This window comes from Etheostoma spectabile, chromosome 9 (genome assembly GCF_008692095.1).
Source record: "Etheostoma spectabile isolate EspeVRDwgs_2016 chromosome 9, UIUC_Espe_1.0, whole genome shotgun sequence".
Taxonomy (NCBI): domain Eukaryota; kingdom Metazoa; phylum Chordata; class Actinopteri; order Perciformes; family Percidae; genus Etheostoma; species Etheostoma spectabile.
In genome coordinates, this window is record NC_045741.1 from 37232179 (window position 1) to 37255990 (window position 23812).

Below are 23812 nucleotides of genomic sequence, written 5' to 3' on the forward strand. Positions count from 1 at the left end.
TGTGAGGTCCAGGAGAAAAGGATCACTTTCTAATGCTTTTGGTCCCAAATAAGTAGCAATCCTTATCGAGGCCTTAATGACAGAGCCACGCTACAAAATACATCCTGCAAAGTATCTGCACTGTCCTTGGAAGTCGATCAAATCAGAGCGTTTACATTAAGGTTGAGTTTTGCATGAGTTTCATTAAATGACTTTGGCATAGTGACACAATGCCCAAACTGCTACAAATGTGCAAATGTGAGATTCATGGTTAGAAAAGAATGAATTTTTTATTTTATGTGAGTTTTAAAGGATTTCCATTTTGAGTCGTATAAAACTGGCAGTGAATTATACTTTCTATGATACAATAGTGTGGGATGTTACTACTCACATAAAACCACTACTTCAGATATCAAATTTGCTGTTGTGAAGAAGTGTCTTTTAGTCAGGTGTATTTTGATTGGATCTTGGTAATTTATGAATCTTAAAGCTGCGTTGATACATTTTTGGCCACTTGGGGGAACATAAACGGCAAAACAAGCTGACAGCCCTGACATATTATTACTTTATCAAGTTGTCATGACAGACATGTTAGCAAACAATCTGATACTTACATATCCAGTACACACAAGCAACTCCCACTGGCGTCATCTCTCTGGCCACCTATCTCTATATATTTACTCGCCGTTTAGATCTGGTTCACCCACTCCTGAGAAAGATATCCGGTTCTTTAGCTTGCTAAATGTGCAGGCCACACATAATGGTTTAAAGGAGTGTTTCTGCTGAAAACTGCAGATTTTTGCTACTGGAAACAGGGTTGAGTGATAAGACAGAACTGTACAGAAAATCAATTGGCTTTAAAGCCAAAACAATGAGCTAAAGAAAAGCCAAGACACTCTATAGAGATGCAGCACTGAGTGATTTCTCTGTGGGTCAATCACTACAAGCAACTCCCCTCACACTACCCTTAGTCATTTGAATCACTGTTAATATAAAAAAATATTGATTGATGCAGCTTTAAATTAAACAAACCAGCAGACATTACCTGTAGAACTCGATGGCTTGGCTGAATCTAGACAATTTGTCCCACAGCTGTAATTTCAGTATAAAGGATGTTCATTGTCTGTGTTCTGAACATCCTTGGGGGGGTCACATAATTATCATAGGCAGGGAAGACTTACAAAAGAAGCCAAATATATTCCTAAAAATGCTTGATTTTGACTTATAAATACACTCATTCATCAATAGTCTGGCGAAACATATGATAAAAAATATCTAAATGAATATCATTATTGTTTTATCTCTAAAGGCCTAGGTCCAGGAATACTCAGGAAAACACAACTTTAATATTTAAACTCACGGCTTTTTATGAAAACCACAATTATGCCTTTGTGAGAAGATGGTTTTACAGCCAGCCTACTGAAAAAATGTGGTAGATACAGTATAAACCCATTAAAGTGCCAACTTCTGATATCTGAAGCAGGTCCCTGATTTTCTTTTAGTCCCAACGGACCCAAGGTTTCCATTAAATGAGGTGAATGAGAGGATAGTGAAGTAGATATGCACATGACTATGTTGTAAAATAAAAGTAAACAAAGGAGTTGGAGATGGGAAGATGCTACTTTACCACTTACTGTGCAACTACTATGTCTCCGAGTAGAAACTTCTCAACGCTGCAGATTCAAAAACCACCATACCGTGTTTATGTTCGGACAGTCTTCTCTCAGATTCTCCCTGCTGCCTCTCACTCTACATTCATACATTCGAATAGTCAAACTAAAATAGAGAGAGAAGAGGAACTGTCAAAGAATGAGCAGAAATCCCCTGTGTTCCTGCAGACAAGTCCCTCGTTGAGCCACTCTGCCAGTTAAATTAAGATCACAAGTTTGAGGATAGCCTGGATCTGACTCTGATGTGGTCTGTCTCAGGAAGGCTCACTATAGAGTCCTTCTTGGGTCGCCCCGAGTCCCCCAGACCTGTTCCTGCACCCCCTCCTGCCATCCCTGCCCCAGCCCCAAAACTCGACACAGAACCGGGCAGGGATGCTACAGGGAAGGCCCCCACAGACATCTGGTGGGGCAGTACCAATTTATGTGGTACAGCGCTCCGGATGCCTGTGTGACCTGATGGGGTCTGAGGGGGTCCAATGGAAGTAGAGGAGACTCTTGTAGACTGGGGGGGACTAGGGGCACCTGTTTGCCCCCCCTCATGGGGCAGTGAGGGCTGAGAGGCTGACAGTGCCCTGGCATCTTGGCCCAAACTTCCCAATTGCAAGGAATGAGTACTCTTATGTGTGCTGGGCCGGTGTGCGGGACTGGCTATGTGCTGCTGGGCTAAAGAAAGCTGGGAGCCTGAGATAGGACCAGCCAGGGCACTGGATCCATACAGGAATGATTGTCCTCTAAGTGTCAGCGGGCTCTGGATAGGGGGGCTGGACTGGATGGGAGCAAAGGCACCAGAAGCAATGAACTGAGACTGCAGTGGAGAAGCTGGAACTGGGCTGGGCACACTTTCCATCACCTGGAATCTCCTCACCATCTTGGGGGACTGCAGGTTCCCTACTCCCATCAAGTTCCCTTGCACAGGGGCACAAAAGTTAATGGCTACCGCCTGCTGCAGAGTGCCAATTGCGGAATTCTGGGGATGGGTGGAGGAATATGGAGGATTAAAGACTCCTTCACTGTATAGAGAAGGTGTCATGGACATGGCCCGTGAACGTGGTACATCGACCTGTTGAACCATTTCCCGATCATATTTAACTATCTCCTGGATCATCTCGTTCTCCTGGTTGTTGAAAACACCCGAGTTCAGATCGCGCTGAACTTTGTGCATCAGGATTGAGTTCTTCTTCCCTGCAATGACAAGGAGACAGAAAGTAGCATTGTTGCTGAAGTAGAAGCTACTGGTTGCTAAAAGACAAACAACCTTAGTTGTACATGCAAACCCCGGAGCGTTATCTAGCACACACCTTCACTAATTCTTAGTCAGTTTTTACTAGACAGAAATAACAGCTTCACTGTTTACCTTTATCCTTTGTTCTATTCCTGGCCACGGTGGATGGCCTGTATAGTAGCCTTTATATAGAACTATCTGCCATTTTCTTCAGACACAAAATCCAGCATGGACAAACACACACACACACGTACGCACACACACACATACACACACACACACACACACAGATAGAGAGAGAACTAGAGAGCATCTTATATTTTGCACTAATTCCCTTTCATGAGGATATACATAAAGTGTTTTTACTAGAGTCACCTCTGTGCTGACAGTGTGAGAAAGAGCATGTCTGTTGCCAAAGCAATTGTTCATTTGTGCCTTTATGTCTATGCATAAATTATCTGTATGTGATTAGATGGTGACGCTGCCTGTGGGTGTTTACTTGCACTTGGCTGGTGTTCTGCATGCATTGGCCCTCCAGGAGTAAAAAATAAATAGTTATCTGGATATCTGGTAACTCCAGCTCTATGGGTGTGGGTTAAGCCATTTTACAGGCCTCACTTTTGCTTAATCCCCACAGGTATGCAACACCAGAGACAATGGTTGCCCCCTCTTCTGAATTAGATGGTAGCATGCCCTATGAAGGAGCAGAAGCTCAGAAAGCTCGCAGCTTGAATACCTGGGTGTAATGGGAGACGCTTCGTAGTTGCACGGTGTATTGGAGGTGATGCAAGGCAAACACAGACATTATCATCTTAGCCATAATAGTGGCGACACTAAAACACCTGCTTGAGCAGTTCCTCAAGTCATGTGATGTTTCACATAAGCAGCAACATCAAGGTGGAAAGAATCAGAAAGTTGTCTATGTACATCAACATCCTCAAATGGACTGTCACCACACATTTGACGAATAGGCAAGGAAGGGAAGACACAACAAGACTCAACTATCATCAGGATGGCATTGGGATGGCATTGGGACTTCCCCCTACCAGTTGACACCTTGATTCAAGTGACACTGATAAAGAACATGAAGGCCACACCACCTTCACAACTCAGACAGGACCTTAACAACTCTGATGTGAGAGTGACAAGCTGTGTGAATGAGATTTAAATGCTTATGATCTCTTACCAGTAAGTAACACTGAGGTAGCCCCTTGGAAGAGCAGCATGTTTAAGTTTCCTTCTCACTCTTTGATAGATTAGAGGAGGACCTCTGTAGAATTCGCCTGCATGCAGGTAAATATTGGCTTGTGGCCGAATTGTAGAATCCCACTTCATGGGAAAAGCAGACTGCACGGCTATTAGCCAAGCAGACTAATGCTAGATAGAAAGTCACAGCAGGAAAGCGTGTAACAGAATGATCGCATCTGATCTCACATTGGCTCATCACGGGCTGTTTCTGAGAAAGAAAGCAGTGCGTGCGTCACAAAGTGGTAAAGTTCAAACCCCATGGGTTCTCACCGCTGTCAGGTAAATCAGATGAGTGTGTTGTTAGAGACCGCTGGGTGTGAAACCTGCTGAGAGTGGAATGCACAAGTTTCTCCCCTCCCCTCCGTAATGACCAGGAAGGGTGATGAAGGATGTGAACAGAGACATCTCTTCTCTTGATCAAAAGAGAGAAGGAGCCTATTGGGGGAACAATACTTTCTCACTAGTGAATGAATTGCTTTGACATGTGAGGAAAGGTAACAAATGGAAAGTTGAGGCAAACACCCTCAATATGTCAGCTGTTTCTTTAAATCCGTTAGAGAGAAAAGGAGACAGTTAAGCCTGGTCGGGTGCCTCTCAATGTTCCATAGATACAAAGGTTCAGATGATTAAGGAAAAGGAAAGGTTTTTCCTTTTGTAATGGGTATGACATCACGACCCTGGGAAGGGTAAAGGTTATTCAGGAACACAGGTAATTTGTGCTCCCTTTCTCTCTCTCTTTTTCGGTTGGTGGGGCGCATATTAACAGCTCTTCTGCTCTACTGTCACTGGTAGTCAGCTTGGTTCTCTGATACAGCGGGAGGTCAAGAGCGCTGGCTAGAAAGATAGGTTGTTAGTCAGAAAAACTGAGTGATACCTATGTAACAAAGAAGTAAAATAGGCTGGTGAACTTGTCGGTCTCTGACAGAGTCAGCCGCCTAGCCAGAAGGAGATGTCACAAGGAGGCATTTCCAAACTGTGGTGACTCCTGTTGCTTGGGTTTCATCTGTGGACCGAAAACACGCTCCCTCGGGTTTGGAGGGAGGAGGCAGAAGAATCCCCATTTGCTGTGCTGCAGCCTGAAAGAGCCTGGTTGTAACATTTAATGAGTTCTTACTCAAGGAGCAATTAGGTCATCCTCTTTGATTCTTAGTATACTTCCTCCTGAGGAAGCGAGAAACAACAAAAGTGTCTGCCTTGGACATCTTGGAGATGTGTGGATGGCATAAATATGCTATAGGTGACACCTAGGGACAATAATATGCTGATGGCACTGCAGAACTCACACATCAGCCAATCCCTTATTAACTAACACCTCCACCTCACCTTAAATCACTGCTATACATTCAGCTTCTTCTGCTGTGTTTAAATGTGACGCATTAAGGAAATAAAGACAACGGACAAGGGATTATCCCCTCTCTATGTAGGAATGGCTCACAGGTCAAAGCTTTTTTTATAAAAATGGATGAATGGCTGGTAGAGCAAGCCTGGTTACTTCAAAAATGTGAGTAATTATGGTCTGTCAGGCTGAACTGATCCTAAATAAGCACACTTGTTCACATATGGTCAACAAAAATAATAAAAAAAATAATAACATCTTAAGCAATGGCTTTAAAAAAATCTTACTAAAATGCGTACAACAAAAAACTCTTTACACTTGAGAGGAACAGAGCTTGTGTCCTTACTTGTAAGTCTGTATATACATTTCAATATGACCTGTGATAGCCCTCTATGTGTTTGATCCAGATGTTTTTTTCTGATAAACGCGGCTGACTAAGCCAAATAATGGAACACATTATTACTGATTGAAATGAATCAAGTGCACATGGAGCCCAGTGGGAATATTTGGTTCTGAAGCAGACATGTCAGTCACCCCCCAAATATGTGAGCTGGTTGACTGAAGGCTGCTCATGTGTGGAATCCGGCTGCTATGGCAACAGCTGGCAGGTGGTGGATGCAGGGCTTTTGTAAACATGTGAAGTGCGGTCATGTGACAGGGGGATGTGGTGTGACATCAGTAGCACTGCTGGTCTTGGGGGGAGCGGGGGTTGTTTGCATTGTAAAGAAGAAAATAACATGGTTGTGTTTATGAGTTAAAAAGGGGCTCCCAAGGCTTTGCTAAGACAAAGCAGTCTCGGTGCATGTTTGTGTTTGTGTGTGTGTGTGTGTGTGTGTGTGTGCGCATGTGTGTTTCTGAACTCAATGTTCAGCCAGAGTCACAGCTGAGCAATCGTGTTCACAAATCAGTAAATTCACCTTCAAAGAGTTTAAAGGTAGGAAACAGTGATCTTGATTAATGTTTTTTTGTATCACATGTGTTAAACAACTGTCTTCAAAATGGCTGGTATCAACAGGAAGCACTTAATTGCCATGAGAATTAATTCTCAGGAAACTTTATGATAAATGATTCACTGCCATGAATAAATTTTCACCATAGGCTCCTTTCTTTTAGTGTATCCTGTACATCATACCTGTAAGGATCACTCATACCGAGCGTCACAGCTGTCAGATGTGACCAGGACATCAAGTTAATGAATGAATACATTTTTCTTATGCTTCCTTTTATCTAGTGAATGACTCATATGAAGACACCATACTTTTATCAGTAAGCCGTGAATCTAATTTTCAGAGACTAAAGCTCTCAAGACACATTCGATAATTAGGTCTGGATGGAAAGATACATTTGAACACCTTCCCACACCAATCAACACTATCATGCTATATGGTAATTTGTTGTTAAACAATATCAACTAAAGTTTGCTTTACTGGAGCAGTCTTACCTATCCTGTCCAGTCTGTCAATGGCTACCGTCTCGAAGGCCCTCCTCATCATGGGATACTCCTCCAGCACCTCATTAAAGTTGTCCACAGAGAGAGAGTACAGGCGACAGTAGGTGTCTGATCGCACACTGGCCGTCCGTCTGCCCCGGGTCAGTAGGCAGATCTCTGGTGAGGTGAAAAAGAGAGCAGACAAGAGATGGTGGGATCACAAAATGGCAGACTGACAGATTTCAAGGCATCACACAGTGACAGAGAAAAGAGCAGAGATACTATAAATGAGGAGAGGTCTGAAATTGACACCTAAAAACTCTAGGCTTTGAAATGTGTGTTCAGAATGAAAGCGGTTTATGCATGCAGAGGTTATAGCCAGTGTGACCCACTGACAGTATTTCCCCCAGCAGTGCCCCAGCACTGACAGCTGTGCAAAGGAAGCACACTCTATATTTGGAGATGCGCAGCTAAGCTTCATTACATTTAGTTGTCCCCGTCCTTTCCCCTAGTATCGTTATCTCTCTAGCTTTCTTCTTCTATAGGCTGGGGCTGACTGTTGTCTTGACAACCATATGCCCTCCTTTTCCCCCATCTGAAAAGGTCGACCGCTGACTCTCTGTGGGAAAAAAAAGGGAGGAAGATGACGAAACGTGAGAAGACTCCATAGGGGCACTGTGACTGTCTGTTCAGGACTGTGGTGTCTCCAGCTGCAAATGGGGCGCTGCACAAAGCAAACAAACCAGGAGGCCTTCAAGGAATATTACGGACACCCACACCTCACTTGTTATTAAAAAGTTCAAAAAGCATATTTTCAGTCTTAATGCTAATCTAAGCTAACCCTATGCTGGCTCTTGTTTAATATTCACCGTAAAGACATCATCAGAGTGGTATTAATCATCTTGTCTCTATTAATGTAATCAGAAAGTGGAAAAAGTTAATATTACATACTAATGAGATTTGCCGTTATGATAGGATATAAGACTCAGCTGACAGACATTCTCAGTGTTTCCTCCCTTGTATACAAACACAAACACTGTCTCTATCAACAGATATAGTACATTAACATACACCCACATACATTCACTGTGTAAGAATCAGGAGACAGCAGCTTTTTTTCAGATATTATTTAAGTGGGACCTTAAGTGGGACCAAGTTCTGATCATAATTCATGATCTGATAAAGGATTTATAGTTACCGATCATATTAATTATTAATAGCCTACGCAGACAGACACTTTACTGCTAACTGTAGGTTGGTGGTGATGCTCCCCAAGGTCAGCTGCTGGAAGGGAAGTATAAGCTGTAGGATGTAATGTATGAAGCCATTTGGACAGAACTATGACGTGCACTCATAGTGTGACTTGGCGGCGTAGTGAAATTAGCTACATGTCATTTCTGACATAGTTTTGGTCCAGTCATGTTTGAGAAATGAAGGTTAATAGGCTTTAAGCATTGTATGTGCTCCAGTTCTGTAAGAGTTGTGGAAAGCCTCTCCTCAGAATCCACAAAGTGTTCTTTCATATTTGTCACTTGGGATCTTACTGCTTATACATAACACATTCATTTACGTATTGCTAGCCTAGTTTCATTAGCGGGACATGCTGGGAGAGAATAATATCCTAATGAAACCACCGGGGCTGCATTAAAAAGCCATTCAACCCACTGGGGTAACCATTTGTAGCTTGTGGATGGGGCAACTCTCATCATTAAATATGATGAGAAATACAGAGAAATAAATAAAGCAATATTCCCAGCACTGGGCTCAAGACCGCCTTAACCTTTTCCTATTGCCTAGGATGCACTGTTCCTGTTACCATTGCAAAACAATGTCCAAAATGATCTTATTACAGTTGTCATGTACTATGTTCACAGGAAAATACCTCCTGTTCCTCTCCTTTTCTGAAAATATCATACACAAGCAGCATGGTGGTCCAATGGTTAGCACCGTGGCCTCACAGCAAGAAGGTCCTGGGTTTTAATTCAAGTTGTTCTGGGCCTTTCTACGTGGAGTTTGTATGTTCTCCCTCATGTTTTGTACGTTCTCCCCCAGGTTCTCCGGTTTCCCACACCATCAAAATACAAGTAGGTTTAAGGCACTGGTTCAGATCTGGAGTTGGTCCCCCGGGTGCTGTAAATGGCTGCCCACAGCTCCTTTGAGGGACCTTATCTTACTTTAAATAATCAGTTAACTACATAGGCCACTCTTTAATATGCCTGAAATAGTATCACTAGAAATGATTTTAATAACAAGAAACAACAATGACTTTGAGGCAACATATTGGAAGTTCAGAGCAGTCAGAACAGCAGCGACACAAACACCTGCAGACTATTAGTTTCCAACAACCAACTTCAAGTAAGCAAGTTACACCCTAAAAATTGAAATTGAATTGTGCAATAAGGCAGCCCTGTTTAGTTATTTCTGGGAATGATTGTAGAGATTTTCAAAGAATATGTTTTTTGCATTTACTATCTAACTGGGACCTTGTTTGGATCAATTGGGGCAGCTTGCTATGGAAGGAGTACACATGGCAAAACACTGCAGAGCAAAAGGCATTTAACCATGTATCCAGCTAATTTAAATAGCTAAAAGGGACTATATTGTGTAAACAGTTAACTTCAATTAATATTTTGGTGGCGTTTTCTTTTGTGAGGTACAAATGTTTCATCACAACAAGTTGCTTCCTGAAATCAATTGATCCACAGTTAGGCCCAACCAAAAAAGGATTGTGAAGGTTTAAAGAAATTGAAAACAACTAAAGTTTTCTGTATCATGAAAATGTATCTGTGGAGAGGCCAGCCTTTACTCCACAGTGATGTGGAGATGGTTAGCAATGCAAGACTTTGGCTGACATCCCATCCAGCTGGCTAATTTCAATTGAGAGATCTTGACCAAACCATCTGCCCTTGCATCCCACTGAGGTGGTTAAACCATGTGGTCCCTCCAGTCCAAGCCCACCGCTAGTTTTGTTTATGACAGGCCTTTGACTTCCACACTGGCGGCAGGGAATGCTCTGAAAAATGTATGCTTGACATTACAAATGGCCATCATCATCGTTATGCTGTGCTAATTAGCTGTTATTATTTGGATGTGCGCATGTGTATGTGCATGTTTGCATGCCATGTGTCTGTGCCCCTCCAGCTGCGCCCTGGGTAGCTGGCACATAAACATTACTGCCTGTGAACTCTGGTCTGCTGCAGACAGCACCAGATATTTAAAACTACAGCTCCAACCATCAACCCATGAGACTTTAAAAAGTGTGAAAGTGTGTCGCGCACGCCTGTGTGGGTTTATGGATGGCGAGAGCAACACAGGCACTACATGCTTCTAAACAGCCACAGAGGAACAACAACCTGAGAAAGTGGGACAGAATAAAGTGGCTATGAGGCAAGACTGCACAGATTTCAAAGTAAACAGTCAGCGTGCTGTTTCTATTTGTTTCTTTCCTGCTACAATGTTTAAAACACACATCTAGGATAAAACTGCAGTGGAATCAAAGTGTACATAACATTTCTTGAAGCAGAATAGAATACCGTTCTGTTCTATCCTCTTATTCTGTTCTGTTCTCTGTTCTGTTAAGGTCCTACAATAGAACAGAACAGCAGAGTGGAAAATAGTAGAATATAACAAGAGACAGAATAGAATAACTGATGATCCTAAGGTGACATACCTCCAAAGTAGGAGCCGTCCATCAGCTTCATGCCGATGCTTCCTTTGGTCAGGACGCTGACCACCCCGTGCTGGATGAAGTACATCTTCTTGCCGATGGTTCCCTCTCTGATGATGTAGTCTACAGGCTGGAAGACTTCAAACCTCAGTTTGGTCAGCATGGCTGTCACAAAGTTGGGATCAGCGTTGGCAAACAGCGGCATGGAGGCCACCAGCTTACGGCAGTTGAAGTTGACGATTTCCTAAATTTGAACATGGAACAGCGGTGGATCATAATGTTGCATTGGATGTCATAAGATGTATGGGCATGCATGTAACTACGTTTACATAAGTCTCGGTTTGTTCTCCACACTGCAGTGCACCACTGCTGAAAAAAACGTTACACTGCATTAATTCCAACATCAGAAGGAGCAATCAATTGTGGATAAAACAGGTATTTTTTTAATTAACATAACATTTTTTTATAATTACATTTACATAGCACTAGTCACTCAAAGCACTTTAGCTTGATTTGTTGTGGGGGTGTTCTACAGTGGCCTTAACCCTTGTGTTGTACTCAAGTGAAATATGACCCATTTCTTTCAGAAATATGGGGATCTTTTAACCAAATTGCCAAAAGATAACCTGGATGCATGTAAGTTGTATGGAACCCATGCAACATTCTTTGCAAGTAATATTAATGATTACTGCCATTGCATTTTTGGTGTTTTATTCAATTTTATAACATTTGAAAAAAAATGCCAGTCTGTGACTCCCTCACCATTCTCTGATCTTAACTATTAATAAAATAATTTAAAATTTTAGCTTCTTTTTTTTAAACCCCCAAATTAACTATAATGTCATTTAAATTAGGTTTAATTAACATAAATTTAAAAAATCAACAGAAAAGCGAATATATGGCAGAAAAAGCGCCCCAAAAAAGTTCATTTTCAATACCGACCCAGAAGGACAACAATTTAAAGGGTTTGTGACAAGGTTTAAACCAATTTTTTTTTAAGTAAGATCTGATAAGCTTTTAAGGTCACGTCATTGATAATTAATAAGTAAATCAATACAGAAGGCTGGAAATGGCATTTCTGACATCTTTGTTACGTTTTTCTTTAAGACCATAGCTGAGCTTTCTAATGAGTTTATTCCAGTCCAATTACTGGGTGGAGAAGTGTGTGTGTCTGTGTGTGAGAGAGCACATTATAGTGGATGCTTGGATGTTTTCATACCTCGCGGAGAGGCTCATTAAGCTCCTCCAGTATGCTCTCTTCATCAAACATCTTGCCCTGGTATCTGTGCTCGTAGTAGTCATGGATTTTCTGTCGGAAGTCGGCCGGTAGTTTGTGGAACGACATGTACTGCTCCACTTGTTTATACTAGAGGATGGAGAGAGGCGTGAGAGAGACAGTGGTCAGGAGAAACAGAAGCATAAATCGATGAAAACGGGACGCAGCAACTCTATTGTTACTTGTGACAGGAAGAGGTTGGAGAAGTTGGTCCGGTCAGCAGCTGTGAGGACACCACACATTTTTCATTTATATTTAAACAGCCTTTTTCGGTTCCGTCAGCTGTTCATGTGTGCAGTGATTCAGATGAACAGCTCCGCTAACGTGTGTAGATCCTGTGACCCATTTACTCCTCATGGCTATGGGAGGAAAATGGGGATGAAGTTGTTAAGGAAACATGACAGTACTGAGAAGCCCTTGAGATTTCTCCATGCTCTACTGTGTTTAAAGAAGAATGACACTGCTCTTGTACATCTTAACTCGCTCTTTGGTGAACTAAATGCTTTACTTTAAAGGGAAACATCTACAGTACAGGAAATATTAATCGGGCTTTCCGATATACAAAACAAGTTTTTCATGATCTGTGAAGATGACAAAAAATAACACAGGTAAATAATTAAATAGGGACATTTGTGTAATTGGGTTACTATTCTGGGGAAGGAAGCTATTTGTTATTTATGTTGGAATTGATAAATATGTAACTGTGGCGAGAGAAAAAAAGAGCTGTAAATGGAGGTTGGCTGCATCACATCATGTTTCCTCACCCGAGAGATTCACATCTTCACTAATCACCAGTGTTATGTTTATCTGCATCAAATGCAGCCGGAATGTCCACTTCTCTCAACTCATTATGAAGCTCGGTGACACATTTAATGCCTGGATTCCCTGCTAAAATAGCAGCCACTGGATCTAATGTATAGCTTCTGCTGTGAGAAGAATTGCATGGCACTGTGTCAATTAGGGAACAAATCTTGCTATTATTCCTCTGGACACAAATGGCTGTGGGTTGTATTGTATTCATACCAGGAAGATGGGGCACTGCCATTTTCACACATCACCACCTTCCTGTCAGCCAGCCATACACCCTTAGTCTTTACACACACCTCAGGATGCTGTTGTGTGTCACAAAACAACATCCTGAGGGAGAAAATGGCTTGTATTTTAGAGCAATAGGCTGACAAAATAACCCCTGAAACTAGTGGAGAGCTGTTCACTTCCTCAGCAGCAGACTCGCTCCACAAAGATGCAACAACTGGTACACAAAAGAAAGCTAAAATGTCATTGGGTAAGAAAAAAACATGCAAGCAGGACTACTTTAATCATGAATGGACCCACAGCTGTTTAGAAAACATTGATCACTAATACTGTGCAACAAATCCACGAGGCCCCGTTGCTGAAGCGGCTTTAAAATGTTATGTAAGGTCTTTCATTCTCAGAGTGTGTGTGTTTGTGTGAGTAAAGCAGTGTGAGTCATCCCTCTGTGGGATAAACTGTCAATTGGATGAGTAGATTTCAAGCAGAGGGTCAAGGGAGAACCCTGTTCAACACCACACCAAAAGATACAAAAAAAAGATTTAACCTTGACTCAGAGCTTTCTTAGCCTACATAAGTGGCCTAAAATTTATACTGTGTGTGCGTGTGTGTGTGTGTGTGTGTGTGTGTAAGGAGTGTGTGGTAGAGCGAGTGAGAGAGTGACGCCAATGAGCCCCGGAGCGAGTAGCGACTCTAGAGGTATAGTGAGAGAAACAAAGTATCGCCCCTTTAATTTCTAACCACGCTGGGAAATCTGTTGTAGAAAAAGTTAACCCTCTCCTTGATTTTTATTTGGTTTATGGGGGAGAACCATGAAATTAGTGGGGGGAAATGCAACGCTACCGAGCCACAGCCGAGTGAGGTGCGTCACCACGACCTGTAGCTACACATTTTTTGAAAGGTGCCCGTCAGAAGCATAAATCACGGTTAACAGTGCCACTTACTGCCAGCGAAAAAGAAAATTGATTGCACCCTGTCAAGTAGAGCCGCCACTGCTTGAAGCTCACCTGTGGTTTTGCAACGTCTATATTAATCAGCGGTGTTATAATTCTTTTTCCTTCCACCTTTGAAGTTAGAGCTGTCCTGGCTGTCAGCTTTCACTGTTTTCACCTCAACGGAAGAATAACACGTTCGAAGAAAAAAAAAAACTGAATATGACAAAAATCAACAAAAATGCTGATAACATTCTTTCAATTATGAGTTGGATGAACTCCAAAATGATTGATTACATGGGTGACAAATGGAAGGAAAAAACAAATGCAGATACCTCCACACAGGGCAGGGGTCAGTGAATGATTTAATGAGTAAGGATGTGAATCATATGCTAAATGTAGGTGTGAGCATTACGGATAAAAAAAAAAAGTATTTAAATCCAATTTTACAGACTGTATGTCAACAATCATTGGAGGCAAGTTATGGCTCAACACCTTACACTTTATTCATTCATTCATTTTCCTTTTATATGTATCTCATTAAGTCACTGGCTGGCCAATGGAAACCTACTCATGTTATAACTGAGGTGTGGAAACAGTGCAGATATAACAGAGATCTTGTGTTTACATACTACACCCACTTCTTGAATCATGTAGAGTGCCGATACCTCCCTGCCTGTGAGTTTTGACCACACACTTTTGACACAGCATGTATAGGACACAGCTTGTATGGAGGACCAGTGGGGGTGCTGACAATGACCTTGCTTGCAACAGTCATCGACACGTGCATTGGATAAGAGAAAGAAGAAGAAATTACATTGTGTCACGCTGTAAGGTGACTTATGGTTGTTCGTGGTGGCTTGAGTGGCACGGCAAATCACAATGTCCTTTTTATAGCACGTACTGGCTGTCATGGTAGGACATCATTCATTTTGTTTTCCTTAAGGAGGATTTTATTTTACGAAAGAAAAAAACTTGGGTTTATGTAAGAATTGCAGCGTTGATGGAAGAGAGTCATATTTGTCCTTATTTTCAGGAACACTTAATTTCTATTAGACTATAAATCCTCTCTGTAAATCTCCTATAATCCTTCTCTTTCTGCTTTTTGTTCCAAATTTCTCCTCACACGCTTTCTTTCCCTGTTAGGCCCTTTTGTTCAATGATTGCCCAGTATCAGTGTGATTTCTATACAAATCAATACTGAACACACTTGTACACAGTCCAGCATGACCTTCTACACGACAACATGCAAATCCGAGTGGATCACGTACTTTAATGAACAACATTACGAAATTACATCTGCGAAAACAGTTGACTGCATCGGTTTCTTTCTTACAACAAAGGGAAGTGTTCTTTTCAATTTGTAAAAAAAAAAGTGTTTAAAGACACAAGAGGGGATTCCCCAAAGTGTGCGTATTCATAACTAAACCAGTAGGAAAAAAAAGGAAGTAAAGTAATTTTCACTTAAACCTGACAAATTCCTCCTGATTTGCTGTGTGTCAGTAAGAATAAGGATCCAGCCGACGTTCAGAGTCTCCAGCTCATTCAATCAAGCATGGGGATAAACTGAGAGGCTTCTATTAAGCGTTTCCTGCCTCAGGATTCAGCGTGTGGCAGTCTCAATTAAACTGAAATGACATCCCTCCCTCCCTCCCGCTCTCTCGCTTTCTCTCCCACAATTCTTTAAAAGTGGTTGCTGAAGGAGCTGAGTCTTATTGACTTTCTTCTTTTTTTTTCTTTTCAGCATTAAACTAAGATTAGTGACTATGTCACTCAAAGCCAGTGGGATGTGAGTGAGACTTAAAAACGTTTCCTTTCTTTTTTTGTAAATCTGCTCACTTCTTAACTACACAATTTGGAGTGAGTCACAGTTGTAGTGAAGTGAAATGTTATTCAGCAATTTCTCTCAAAAAGGAAATATATGAAGTATATTTTGGATATCCATAATGCTTGCTAGGTTACTACATGGTCATGTTACAAAGGGAGAACAGGCGAGAAATGACAGTTAATGCTCTGAGTCACACTGAACAAAACACACTTGAAGACAAAAAACCCATCTGTATGAACACATCCTCATGTTTATAGCCAGATACGCACTTCTAGATTATTTACCCTCTGTTTTCAGAATCTGAACTTCCAAATATTTTCCATATTCCACTGTTTCAGAGTCTCAGCACAAGCAAAAACATAAATGTCTAACACAGATAAGAGCCTCCTATATTGTCTATATATACTGTCTATTTTATTAAATCAAATTCTGTGGCCGGAGGATGCAGTCAAGACTGGACTTAAAGCCTCATGACGTACGTTTATAAAACAAACAAGCACATGCATTACATTTCTGAAACCCAATATGTTCCTCGCCGCCTGTGGACTTAGCTAAGGAGCAGCACTGAGGTTTTTTCATGGGACATAAAGCCTCTAGTTGGTGGCTTGCGAGCATGATACATGTCTGTCACTGCAAGCTGCCACAGAGGAATGGGAGGAATTGAACTGGTCCTCCCAATTAAGAATCTGTCACTGACCGTCAGGGTCAAGTCCTATATCTGTGTATATGTGTGTGTGTGTGTGTGTGTGTGTGTGTGTGTGTGTGTGTGTGTGTGTGTGTGTGTGTGTGTGTGTGTGTGTGTGTGTGTGTGTTTTGTCCTGCATTGTCCTGCATTAAAAACCTGAGCTGACTTCAGCAGTATCCTTTAGCTCAGTGACTGCAGAGCAAAGACAGAACCACAGAAAATAAACACAACTTTAGACAAACACAGTATGCGTGCACACACTCACTACCTACTAATGTGTGTGTTGATGGCATGGAGGCACTTAAAAAATATATATCAGAATGATGAGGAATGAGAATTTATACAAGAAAACACCGTATTTTTATGTCCTACTGTACACAAAATTCTGAAGGGGACGTCCACAGTTCCCCTTATTAAAGTTAATTTGACTGGCAAAACAGTTAAAGTCCTTCTAACATTACACACTAATAAAAGTCATAATTTTTAAGAAGTGAAAGGTTTTGGATACATTTTTACTTCTTCAAACCATATATTAAATTAAGAGTCAATGTAGATTTTCATATTGCAATGATATTATAATCCTACATTGAATCATTGTGAAAACAAAACTTTCTAGATGTTGTGTTGTTACTTTGGCCAGGTCATTATCAAAAAAGGTAATTAGTACATTCATGATTTTGTCTATGTTGACCTTAGTTGCTTCATGTGCATGTATTAAAAACTTTGCTTTGTTTAGCTTTTCATATAGTCTAATTCTGGGACAAGGCCGTTATGTTTAAATAACGGCCATGCTGATTCCAAACAGACAGCTTTGCCAAGGCAGTTTGGGCTTTAGATTTATTTACACAGTGGCCATTGTTAATGACAAATTGTGTTCCGCTATGAACGTGCACACACGTATTGTTTTTTATTACAAACACGGTCAGTCAGCGCAGGCACAGTCGCAGTGGTAGCCGTGGATGCCGGTAACATGCGCATGTGACAGAGTGCACGGAATGATGCTTTGGGACTAGCATCTAATGACTAGCATCTAATGACTAGCATCTAATGACTAGCATCTAGCATCTAATGACTAGCAAGCCTTTCGTACGCTGCTATCGTACAATGAGTATTTTGAACATACGCTGCAGCCGGGTGCTCAACTTGAGGCACCAAGTGCTAAACGGCTTCCCGTCTCCACACGTTTCCTCTTGTCCTCTAGTCATGCCCAGCGCCATTTGTTGTTAACTCTTTTCTCAACTAAAGCTGTATTATTGCAAAGCTGATGTATCTACATTTGTTTCAGCTGCGTTACCACGGAGACCGCACACCGCACTCTCGCTTTTCGGCAAGGAACCGCCCTACTTTGCATCTGATTGGCTAGAACTCGTTTCATTGGTAGGTGGAAGTTCGATGATCGGTTAAACCTAGCGCATCAAAAACAATGAATTTATTTATTTTTCTAAAATAGTCGTACCCCAGAAATCTGGCACTAGGCCCGAGTACTTTAAGCTCTGCGTCGGTTAGAGTTGTGTTCCTCTCAAATGATTGGTAGGTGAAATCAATGGACTGAAATATAAAACCGCAAGTTCACAAAATTATGTATTTTTTTCCTCACAGCCGCATGCCGTTGATACTTTAGGCCCTGTGTACATTAAATATTGCATGACCACAACAGAACGTTAATGTTATGTGTTGTGGATCCTGATTTCATTGTGATTCACCGAAATATTTTAAATATTAGAGACTCTTCCTCTCTTCATGAAGCGCACTGACGACATGAAGCCAGGTTGATGCCTTATCACACATTAATTTATCTTCCTAACATGAAAGATAAAGTGTACATTCAAGGATTTTGGAAAAGGGGCTACAGGAGGGGAATATCGAAAAGATGTACATACAATCTTTACAGTCAGTCATTTTAAACAGTTTTGTTTCAGTTTACTGGGATCAGGGTTATTTTCTTGGTTTGGCTTTTAATTCTTAACAAAAAGCCCGTTATAAACTTGGACAGAGGTAGGCAGGGACAGTCTAACAAATAAAGCTGTAGAAGGGATTTTCCCAATTCAATTGCACCATTGACATTTCAGAAAATGCTTATTTAAAGAGTTTTAAGCCTGGGGACCAAAAAAGCCCTCGAGCAACTAGACGAATCGTGACTATAAAACATTTGATTCGGTGCAAAAAAACATTTTGTAAACAGTAAAAAGCCAAAGGTATAAGACTGTGCAACAATCAAAGTCGTCAGTGGTTGCATTACACCCTCCGTTGGCAGGTTCAGTAAACATTTCCATGGTCATAGCAAGACCCACCAATCAGAAACTTTGCTGTACGCTTTGGCATATGGATATACGGATTGTTATTGAAACTAGATTTTCATTCTATGTCAGGCCTTAGTGGTTTTCCTGGTTATGAAGTGAGCAGTTCCTCAAGTGTCTGCTTCATGTGTCAAGGCCCAGTGGATCAGTGCTCCTCACCAGAGGCCCCAGGGGTTACCACCCCGATTCGGACACGCTGCTCTATGCTCTTTAAGGGGAAGAAGTGATGGGAGGAGAGAAGCAGGAGTGCAGTTACATAATGGCTAATGCCCTCCGTTCATGTGTGGTGTCCGCTGGCAGAGGGTGTATTGCCCAACAGTCAAGGGCGAATGGACATATGAAGCAGGGGAGGGCTGGAGGGACGGAGGTGGGAAGAAACATGGGATGGGGGCACCAGTCACCTTAAAGGGTAATTTCATTTGTTTTTACCTGGAACCTATGTTACTATGTTTTTGTGTATAAGTGACTGATGTTGAAAACAATCTTTAATCGAGCCCTATTGGGAAAATACGCATTGTCAATTTCAACCACTAAAAGTGATGTTATTGTCACAGACAGACTCAGATTGTTATTATAAGTGTCTGACAACATTATGGAAAGAATCCCTATGAGGACAGGCCTTTTTAATTCTTCTTTAAGACCTTTTTGTTTAATCAGAAATAGCTAAAGATTGCTGGCTAAACCCACCAGACTCCATTAAAAAAAATTATGCCTTTAGCATGTGTACATCTTCACAACCGCGTGTTTCATTCTTTTAGAGTTGTGATTGTTTTAGAAAAGTGGAAAGACAACCCAAAACGGCTTTTCATAGTTTTATTTTGTTTCTGTTGACTTTGAATGAAGTGTATTTTACAATGCTAAAATTACTGTTTTTAAAACGCTATTTTACGGATGTTTTTATGTTTCAAAAGAGGATCTGCCTCTTTAACAAAAAGGTGGACATCCTTAGAAATCCTTCCCATAATGTTGTTAGAAACTGGGTTTACTATATGAATAGTAAACCTGCTTGCTGCTCCCTCTCAGCAGGTGACAACGAATCATGCAGCAAAATCCTGACTCTTTGCTGTCCTGGCTAAATATCCTGAATAGTGGAATGAACCCCTTATTGACATCAGGACGGTCAAACGCCTACGCATCTTCCACCAAAGCATAAAAACACATCTCCTCCGAATCTATCTCGGATATAAAAGAAGAAGAAATACCAGCATGCTTTTCTTTAACTCTTGAGCCCACAGTAAACTGTCATCTTCTTTCTTTGGTCAGTCGCGTCTTTGCATGCAGACGAGTGACGATGTTTAGTGCTGGGGCTATTATTACAGTATATTACGCTGAGCATGACGCTAACTGTTTACTCTGTTTTATGTCAATACAAGTTCATGCTGTAGTGAGCATTTATATTATCTTAGACAAAGAATCTGTTTTGTCAGAGAGCCTAGTTTGAACCCATAGCTCTGTCTCCAGTCTGTTATCTAAAGGCAGAACAGTACTTCTAGCAGACTGCAGTGCAGCATGGTTCAATTCATTGGTTAATGATGAACAAACAAAGTCATGGGGACTGGAGAGGGACAGCATGCTGAATGAGTTGTCCTAGTCTAGCCTAGCCGGGTGTTGCCACTCAGTTCATTAGTTCACTGTTGTGCATCATGGAATAGAGGAGAATGGGACTGACGGCAGGAAGTGACTTCTGCAGATGTCACACCACTGTACAGTGACACATAACTGACACAAAACAGAGACTCCAGCAAAGACTCAGCTGCTCATTTGTCTCACTATTTCTCTGAGCACGCCATAAGGAGACGTCCTTAAGACATTAATGTCAAATAGCCCATTTAGAAACCATTACGATTTTTAAATTTTTTTCAATAAAGGTTTAAAATGATTTTCATGTAATCGCTCATTGTGAGAACAAAAGTACACGTTACACAGTACATTAACTGAATGACCTTACTTTTGGATCAATTTAAAACCGTAACTTTCAGTAGGAATGATGAATGACTGAGGAAGCTCAATGAGCCAAGGAATAATAACATCTAAAAATATGTAGGTTTTATTAGAATATGGGTAAAATAAATCAGCTTTTTTTTGCAAAGTACCCCTGCACAAGGAAATACTGAACATTTTGAGTTGGACTGAAAGACGATTCCTTCACGTGCCTGTGTCCGGGGCCATGTCTGACCTGTTGAAGGAGCACAAAGAATTTGTGTCAGACATTTGATTTACAAATTACACCCTGAGGGGAAGAAAACATGTTTAAAATAATCAAAAGTAGAAGTCTGCCTTGCCAAACGTTGACAGGGACAGCGCACAATTAAAGTAGTTTAACCATAGCTACATTATTGTGATCGCAAAAACACCTTTTGGCTTACTAAATGTAGGCATCGAAATAAATTACTTATACTGAGGGGGGAGGAGTTAGCAGGTAAAGTTAATCTTCACCTGCTACAACATTTCTGCCGTGCCACAAGCTACGGAGTAAACTGAGATTTGCGCTATCACCAGTGTACTGAAAGTGTACTGTAACCATCGATATCTTAGTTGTGTAGTTCTTAAAAAATGAAACAAATCCAGCAGGGATACTTACATGTCAAGCAGAAATGTGGCTAACGCTAGCTCAGAATCCGTGTTGAATCCTTCCAGTAGGCGTAGCTCCCTCCACCTTTGAAAAGCCGCTTCGATGTTGACCCTCGTTTTTTTCGGGCTCGGTTTAATTCTTTCTTTTTAGCTCGCTTTTTCGTCATCGGTCTTCTTTGTTTTCCCGTCTTTGTTTTCCGAGCAGGTGTCACTCGAGAAATTGGCAGTTTTCCTGAAAATGTTTTTCTCCGCGATTAGCACAGCTGCAGTGCACTAGCAATCTTGAGCTCGAACGGCGGTACGCGCTGTGCGGGGGAGGGTATGAGCAGCGCGTACACGAGAGTGATTGACACTGCTAAGACAGTCCTCCTCGCTCTGATTGGCTGTTTTCTGACCGGGAGCGTGTATTTCTGCAAGTGGCAGCAGGAGCACAGGGAGGAGCAGCAGGAGCTTGATTTTTCACAGATTATCTGTCTCATGTTCTGCTGTCAGGACATAGTGACAGTTTAACAAATATGTAAAAAATACATTTTTAAAAAAAGTTACCTACTGAAGCTTTAATCGAGCCCTATTGGGAAAATACGCATTGTCAATTTCAACCACTAAAAGTGATGTTATTGTCACAGACAGACTCAGATTGTTATTATAAGTGTCTGACAACATTATGGAAAGAATCCCTATGAAGACAGGCCTTTTTAATTCTTCTTTAAGACCTTTTTGTTTAATCAGAAATAGCTAAAGATGCTGGCTAAAACCCACCAGACTCCATTAAAAAACTATGCCTTTAGCATGTGTACATCTTCACAACCGCGTGTTTCATTCTTTTAGAGTTGTGATTGTTTAGAAAAGTGGAAAGACAACCCAAAACGGCTTTTCATAGTTTTATTTTGTTTCTGTTGACTTTGAATGAAGTGTATTTTACAATGCTAAAATTACTGTTTTTAAAACGCTATTTACGGATGTTTTTATGTTTCAAAAGAGGATCTGCCTCTTTAACAAAAGGTGGACATCCTTAGAAATCCTTCCCATAATGTTGTTAGAAAACTGGGTTTACTATATGAATAGTAAACCTGCTTGCTGCTCCCTCTCAGCAGGTGACAACGAATCATGCAGCAAAATCCTGACTCTTTGCTGTCCTGGCTAAATATCCTGAATAGTGGAATGAGCCCCCTATTGACATCAGGACGGTCAAAAGCCTACGCATCTTCCACCAAAGCATAAAAACACATCTCCTCCGAATCCATCTCGGATATTAAAAGAAGAAGAAATACCAGCATGCTTTTCTTTAACTCTTGAGCCCACAGTAAACTGTCATCTTCTTTCTTTGGTCAGTCGCGTCTTTGCATGCAGACGAGTGACGATGTTTAGTGCTGGGGCTATTATTACAGTATATTACGCTGAGCATGACGCTAACTGTTTACTCTGTTTTATGTCAATACAAGTTCATGCTGTAGTGAGCATTTATATTATCTTAGACAAAGAATCTGTTTTGTCAGAGAGGCTAGTTTGAACCCATAGCTCTGTCTCCAGTCTGTTATCTGAAGGCAGAACAGTACTTCTAGCAGACTGCAGTGCAGCATGGTTCAATTCATTGGTTAATGATGAACAAACAAAGTCATGGGGGACTGGAGAGGGACAGCATGCTGAATGAGTTGTCCTAGTCTAGCCTAGCCGGGTGTTGCCACTCAGTTCATTAGTTCACTGTTGTGCATCATGGAATAAGAGGAGAATGGGACTGACGGCAGGAAGTGACTTCTGCAGATGTCACACCACTGTACAGTGACACATAACTGACACAAAACAGAGACTCCAGCAAAGACTCAGCTGCTCATTTGTCTCACTATTTCTCTGAGCACGCCATAAGGAGGACGTCCTTAAGACATTAATGTCAAATAGCCCATTTAGAAACCAATTACGGTAGAATTGTATCTTAAACCTTTTTCACGTCCATACAAATAAGTTACGTACCAAACTTGGAGAAGACTTGATAACATTATTAAGCAGGAATGGTTAAAGGTCCCATGACATGGTGCTCTTTGGATGCCATATCTGAAGTCTGTTTCCCAAAATTCAGCCTTAGTGCAGAATCACGGCCTCTAGAGCCAGTCCCACAATGAGCTCTCCTTAGTATGTGCCATTTCTGAGTCCGTAGCTTTTGAGGAGGGGGGGGGGGGCTTGACCAACTGCCACTTCGTTTGAAACAAATTCTCTGGGCGAGCAAAGCAGAGAAAGGGGAGGTAACCTTGCCCCTTGAGACCTCATAAGGGGCAAGATTCCAGATCAACCCATCTGAGCTTTCATTTTCTCAAAGGCAGAGCAGGATACCCAGGGCTCGGTTTACACCTATCACAATTCCTAGCCACTGGGGGACCATAGGCAGGCTGGGGGAACGCTTATAAAAGTTACAAAACCTCATAAAGTGACATTTTCATGCCATGGGACCTTTAAATAAAACATAACATGTATGATTATTGTGACAGATACTGGGACTCCAGGTCAATAAGACTCTGACTGAGCAGCGAGATAAGAATTCAGTTGTGATTCTGTGAGAATTCAGATTCTTTTTTAATCTTCATTTTAACATTTAAAGGAATCTATATGGCTTTTGGAAAGAAAATAAAGGATAAAATATGAATTACT

At 41.4% G+C, this 23812-nt stretch overlaps 1 protein-coding gene across 1 annotated transcript in view; it reads right to left on the reverse strand.

Annotated features, from left to right (window-relative positions):
• Positions 1-432: 432 nt before the first annotated feature.
• The window catches only part of hcn2b (hyperpolarization activated cyclic nucleotide-gated potassium channel 2b), a 44616-nt gene continuing 21236 nt past the window's right edge, over positions 433-23812 (reverse strand). The window contains exons 5-8 of the mRNA XM_032525502.1: positions 11771-11917; positions 10555-10795; positions 6897-7061; positions 433-2831 (exon numbers count right to left, since the gene is read on the reverse strand). Coding sequence (XP_032381393.1) covers positions 1858-2831; positions 6897-7061; positions 10555-10795; positions 11771-11917 — 1527 coding nt within the window. The 3' untranslated portion in view covers positions 433-1857. The remainder of the gene's footprint in view (positions 2832-6896; positions 7062-10554; positions 10796-11770; positions 11918-23812) is intronic.